The sequence below is a fragment of the Etheostoma spectabile genome, chromosome 5, assembly GCF_008692095.1.
Source record: "Etheostoma spectabile isolate EspeVRDwgs_2016 chromosome 5, UIUC_Espe_1.0, whole genome shotgun sequence".
Lineage (NCBI taxonomy): Eukaryota > Metazoa > Chordata > Actinopteri > Perciformes > Percidae > Etheostoma > Etheostoma spectabile.
The window spans coordinates 22,747,858-22,753,644 of NC_045737.1; the positions used below are offsets into that span (position 1 = coordinate 22,747,858).

Below are 5,787 nucleotides of genomic sequence, written 5' to 3' on the forward strand. Positions count from 1 at the left end.
TCAACATCCTCTGATCTTTACTATTAGTCAAAATAATTCCTAATTTCTGCCTTTTAAACTAAAAACTTATGTATAGCTTGATATAAATCTTTTTGTTGATCATGAATTCCAAGATTAAATGTAAAACATATTATTTAACCAGCTCAGGTTTTTTAAAAAAAAAGCACCAAAAACATGGAAAAAGTGACAAATAAATGAGAAAAAGCGACAAAAACGTTGGAAAAGCCCCAAAAAATATTAATTTTCAATTTTGACCTGGAATGACAAGTTCATGGTTAATGGTAAGACAGCACAAGGGTTAAGTACATTTTCCTGATGATACTTCCCATACTTTTACCAAAGTAACATTATCACTGTAGGACTTTTACTTGTAACAGAGCATGTTTTGCAGTGTGGCAGTACTTTTACTTAAGTAAAGAATCTGAATACTTCTTCCACCTTTGTTATTTTTTGCAGGATGTGCACAGCAGCAGCGTCCAGGAGAGGGCCAACTCAGCGTTTGCTGCGACTGGGGGAAGGAGTACAGAGGTGAGTTCAATGCGACGGTAGTGGTTTACGGTAATGACAAAGAATAAGAGCAACATGAGCTCATATGTTGTTTCATTTTTTTATTACAGAGGCAGACAGAAGACATAAGAACCCTTTACTGCTGCTACCTCAAGAAGGAGATAGAGAACCGTGACCAACAGATGGCATACAGAGCACTTAAAATGAGGAAGATGGAGAAAGAAATTTTATTACTTGATAAGCAGCTCATGTGACCATGTAAAGAAATACTAATGTTTTTGTTTTTATCTTACTATTATACTATGTTAAAACAATATTTGAGTTATTTAAGGCCAGGCAATTGTAAGATATTGCTTCCGTCACATAATTTGTCACACAAGCGTGTATGTAACCCGGTTGGGGAGTTAACGGCAATGATTGGCACCATTGTCTCTTGCAATTCTGCTATTAGTATGTGTCGGACCATTTCTGATTGTTGCATTGCACTGTGCAACTTTACACATGCAACAGTACACATCTACTATATACTATATATACAGCGACAGTATGAAAGTCTTTCCTTCAGTTGCTCAAAGATCATTTCAATCCCTTCATAGTCACGGCAGGAGTTGCCCCAAGGTGGGCCTGAGGCGCAGGAAGGCCCGGTGAGGCTTCAGGGTAGGATGGTCATAAAGAAGAGCTTGTACGGGAGGTGGAGCTGCTGTGTAAACCCTGTGGCCCAGGAGGATCCTATTGTCACATGAGTTACAGTGCATTGACACACTCACTGTACTCCTGCACACTGAATGAAACAATGAATGACTTTAAATTGAGGGGCACTTACATCCACGAGTAGTGTAGGAACTGGCAACGTAAAGAAAGACATGTCTACTGTATTTAAAAAAAAAATGTACTTCTATATATTGTCTATATGATTTTTGACACATTGTGTCCAACCCCACATCACTTTGCTGAAACATTTGTAATAAGATGTGGAATCACAGATGTGATGTAAAAAAAAAGAAAAAGGTTGAAACTGATTTCAACCACCAGCAGCAGCAGAGGCTATTTTAACATTATGAAATGACAATTATTGCTCTAAGTCATAAGTCTATACCTGTAGATTGACACTGTGGAAGGTCCTTGTCTCTCTTTAAATGCCAAGAGAAAATGACATCGGTTCATATTCATTTTAAATGGCAAGTTGATTTCTTTACGTTTTCAACCACCACATAACGTGATCCGCTTTGCCTATCTGCTCCACTTGTCTGCAAAGAAAGTGGTAAAAAGCATCCTGTAGTTTGACGTGATGTTAATTTTAATGTAATTCTGAATTAGTGTAATTGTTGTTTTTATTCATCATTTGTGTTTTTCTATTTATTTTTGTATGCAAAAAATGATAATTTGCCTAAAATCTCAAGGCTCCTGGAAACATTTTGTCCAGTTTGTTCAATATGCTCCAGAAAGTGCTTTAGGTCATAACAGTCCACAACACTGTTATTAAAAATAATAATTATGATGTTGGTTAAGCGTGAATTTTAGTAGATTTTCCCCATGTCTTGAAGCAGTGCAGCAGTGTTATTGTAAAAAGACAGCTGGGTTGCCACTGGCAGCAGTCTGGACATCCTCCAGCAACAGAAGTGCACTGCATGTGCACTCCTGCACGGAGGTTAGGGCACATTCAAGATGGCGGACAGCTTAGCGATTTATTGCATGGATGTGTATTTATTGGGGGAACAATTTCGCTCACAACGGTTTGAGCCGCCAGTAGGATATACCCTTGAATCCTGACTTGCGAATAGATGCGACACATGTGCAGTTCTCTCTGAGCAGATAACTCCAGTTTGTTCGCGCTTCTATCCAGCCACTGGTTGACCGAGCGGGCGCGCGGCGCGGTCACGGTCCACTTCTGAAGCCATCCTCAATCGAGCGAAAACCGGATTCATCATGGCTTCAGAGGAAAATACGGTAGTCACAGTCTATTGCACACCCACAGCGCCATGCATAATTAATACAAGCACATTCCTTAAATCGTAGGCTACACGCCTGGCTGTGTGTTCCTTCTTTTTTGAATTAAATCTCCGTAAGAAGCAGAATTGTATTATAAGTCAAACGAATAGCCTATAAAAATAGCAGCTGGCATTACATAGCTGATCAGAGACAAGCACATCATTAAGGTTCATTACACTCTGGTAATATGTATTCTTACTATTTTAGTCTTTTGAATCTAACCTTCACCTTAGGCCACCACTGTGGATGATTGTGGCATTGTTCTGAAAGAGCCTCCTGCACCTTAAAACATCAAGAACATTATCCGGTGTCTGTGGAGGATATATATTCAAGGTCCACCTGAAGAATTAAGCAAATAAAACCTCCAATTTGATCACATGCTGTTGAATGTGAGATGGAGCAGTAGTTAAAAGGGGTATGCTCTTTGGTCATTGTTGAAATCATGACAAAGAAAATCAAGAAATTCTGACTTTTTTTTCTGTCTTTATTTATTTATTTATTTATTTATTTTGTAAATTATTTTTAGAAATAAGATTCAGTGACATTTGAACACTAAAAGCTAAATATACCTGTGTAAATGAAACTGTGTGAGGATAACAGTGGTCTCTTTGAAGTACATAAAGCCTACTCAAGTAGGCTGGTTGATAACAACAACAACAATAACAACAACAATAACAATTTTACAGTACAAATCGTTACAATATTTTAGGCTAAAACATTAAAATATAAGTGCTGTACTGTACATAAGTTCACACACCCATGCTAAAGTTGATTCAAATGAAGAATGGAAAAACATCTTTTGGAACTTGATCTTAACGCCTTAATTAAAAAGAATTAGGAAAATCCAACCTTTAAAGGACACCAATTTTCTTTGTGAATGAATATAATGTAAATAAATAAATGCTCTTCCTTAAAATACAGGGGGCATAAGTATACACACCCCTATGTTAAATTCCCACAGAGGCAGGAAGATTTTTATTTTTAAAGGCCAGTTATTTCATGGATCCAGGATACTATGCATCCTGACAAAGTTCCCTTGGCCTTTGGAATTAAAATAACCTGACATCATCTCATACCCTTCACCATACCTAGAGATTGGCATGGTGTAATTTCAGTTAGATTAATAGCTGGTTTGATTTGCATTGAGAGATGATCTCATGGAAAGTATCCCATGCCTATCTTTAGGTATGGTGAAAAGAAAAGTTGTAGCTTCCCTTGACCAGCTGCGACATTAACATGTTGCGTGCAGTTATAATGTAGGACTATGTAAGACTTTTACTTGTAATGGAGTTTTGTTGTTGTTGTTGTTGTTGTTGTTGTTGTTGTTGTTGTTGTTGTTGTTTTACACTGAGGTAGTGCCAAACCATAGAGTGTACAAAAGTGCAAAAGTGCCATGCCTAAGTGGGACTAGTTCTTCTACCACTGAGTAGCCTGCGGCTTGTTGGGTTGTGTTTCTGAATGGCGCACTAGTTTATCCCTCTAAGCTTGCCGTACTTTCACATGACTGCCACTACTTGTGACTGACCCGCATTCCTCAATTGGCACGATCCCTGTCAGATCGACTGCTTTTAGCGGCGAATAGGACATAAACAGTGGATGAAAACACTATCTACCGCTGCCGTGCTCTGATACTTGATACATATTTCCGGTAACTGTACCAAACATCTGGTAGTCTGCGGTGCGTCGAAGGATTTGAAACATCTCACTCGGAGTCGAAGCTAAAATATTGCATTCTCAGTCTGTGGGGTAGGACATACATGGATACAAGATAACTGATGACTGTGCGACATCTGGCTTTTTCTGGTCTTAGTGTCGGTGATGGCTGAGCTTGTGCCGCCAGACTCCAGAAGGTAAGATGAAGGGATTCACTGGGCGTCCGCTTTGACTGCAGAGACAGCTGTGATCTGAGGGATGGACTGGTAAACATTCACAGCTGTGCTCACTGTTGCCTGTAGTTGGTGAAGTCAAACCACAACTCGGATCTTTTCACGGGCATTGTCTGCCCTCCCTAAAAATAAACAGATTATTATTGTAAACCAAACATAGGCTGGATGTTTTTGCACGACAACTGACATGCACATTACCAGTTACACATGGAACATCAAATGTGCTAGAGCATCACAACAGCTACTTTAATCAATGTTTGGCATTTGGCTTGTCTTGTCTGCCATATGAATAAAGTGATGGAATTAAACAACAGCCTGATAAATACTAATTAATCCAATCAATAAATTCAGTCTTCAGTCTATGTTCGGGAAAACCGAACACACTGCTTTAAAGCCTAAGATAGGATACACTTTATTGATCCCACACTGGGCAAATCCCCTTGTTACAGAAGCTCAAAAAAATTCACATACATCAGAATAGGACAAATACAAATTAAATAGACAGAAAAAAAAATGCAAAAACTATAGTAGGAATTGGATAAAAGAAGAATAAGAGTAATAATACTAGTAATGTGCACTCTGTAAACACCTCAATTATATACAGACATACTACACACACAACTGTTGCTTTTTAGCCAATTAATGAAGAATTTTGTTTTGCAGGTGTAATTATTTCTTCCTCTATGATGGATCCAAAGTCAAAGGCGAGGGTGATGCTACAAGAGAGGGAATCTGCTACTTCTACCCTGAAGAGGTCTGACTCTCAGAAAATGCCTAAATGTTACGTTTGGTCTTATTGTTGGCGTATGTTGAGCATGATAATGATCTTAGGTGTGTAACGTCATGTATTTGTGTCAGACCCCTTTAGATAAGCAGGAGCTGATCTGTGGTCAGCTGGCTGGCGCAGGCCGCTGTGTCTCTGAGCTTTCCGCCTCTCCTGTGCGCATACTGAGGCTGCGCCGCAACAAGTTCGCCATCCGTATGAAAGATGACTTCTTTTGGGTGAGTGAGCACACGGGTTGTCCAGACACAACATGTTTCTGAATTTTTTCCTGAATATGAGTCTTTGACAACTATTTCTCAGGTATATCTTTGTTTCTCCCAGGCTCTGGGCTGCTCAGTGGAAGTCCCCACCGTCAGTGCCTGTGAACTCCTGGATCAGCTGATCAACCTCTTCTGTTTCTACAATGGCTCTGTCCGACAGAGCTACCAGGTGCCCTCTTCAGTTGTCTAGTAGTCTTATACCATAGTAGTTAGAGCTGGGCAATGCATCAATGTTATATCAATATCGTGATATGAGACTCGATATCATCTTAGATTTTGGATATCATGATAATATGTGGTGTCTTTTCCAGGTTTTAAAGGCTACATTACAGTAAAGTGATGTCATTTTCTGAATTTACCA

The 5,787-nt window shown here is 39.2% G+C and overlaps 2 protein-coding genes across 2 annotated transcripts in view; both read left to right on the forward strand.

Annotated features, from left to right (window-relative positions):
- The window catches only part of LOC116690090 (uncharacterized), a 4,472-nt gene extending 2,541 nt beyond the window's left edge, over positions 1 to 1,931 (forward strand). Inside the window, exons 6-7 of the mRNA XM_032516840.1 lie at positions 457 to 528; positions 618 to 1,931. Coding sequence (XP_032372731.1) covers positions 457 to 528; positions 618 to 761 — 216 coding nt within the window. The 3' untranslated portion in view covers positions 762 to 1,931. The remainder of the gene's footprint in view (positions 1 to 456; positions 529 to 617) is intronic.
- A 2,057-nt stretch (positions 1,932 to 3,988) lies between these two features.
- Positions 3,989 to 5,787, forward strand: part of hps4 (HPS4 biogenesis of lysosomal organelles complex 3 subunit 2) — an 8,337-nt gene continuing 6,538 nt past the window's right edge. The window contains exons 1-4 of the mRNA XM_032516827.1: positions 3,989 to 4,346; positions 5,046 to 5,136; positions 5,241 to 5,384; positions 5,488 to 5,595. Of these exons, the coding sequence (XP_032372718.1) occupies positions 4,315 to 4,346; positions 5,046 to 5,136; positions 5,241 to 5,384; positions 5,488 to 5,595 (375 nt within the window). The 5' untranslated portion in view covers positions 3,989 to 4,314. The remainder of the gene's footprint in view (positions 4,347 to 5,045; positions 5,137 to 5,240; positions 5,385 to 5,487; positions 5,596 to 5,787) is intronic.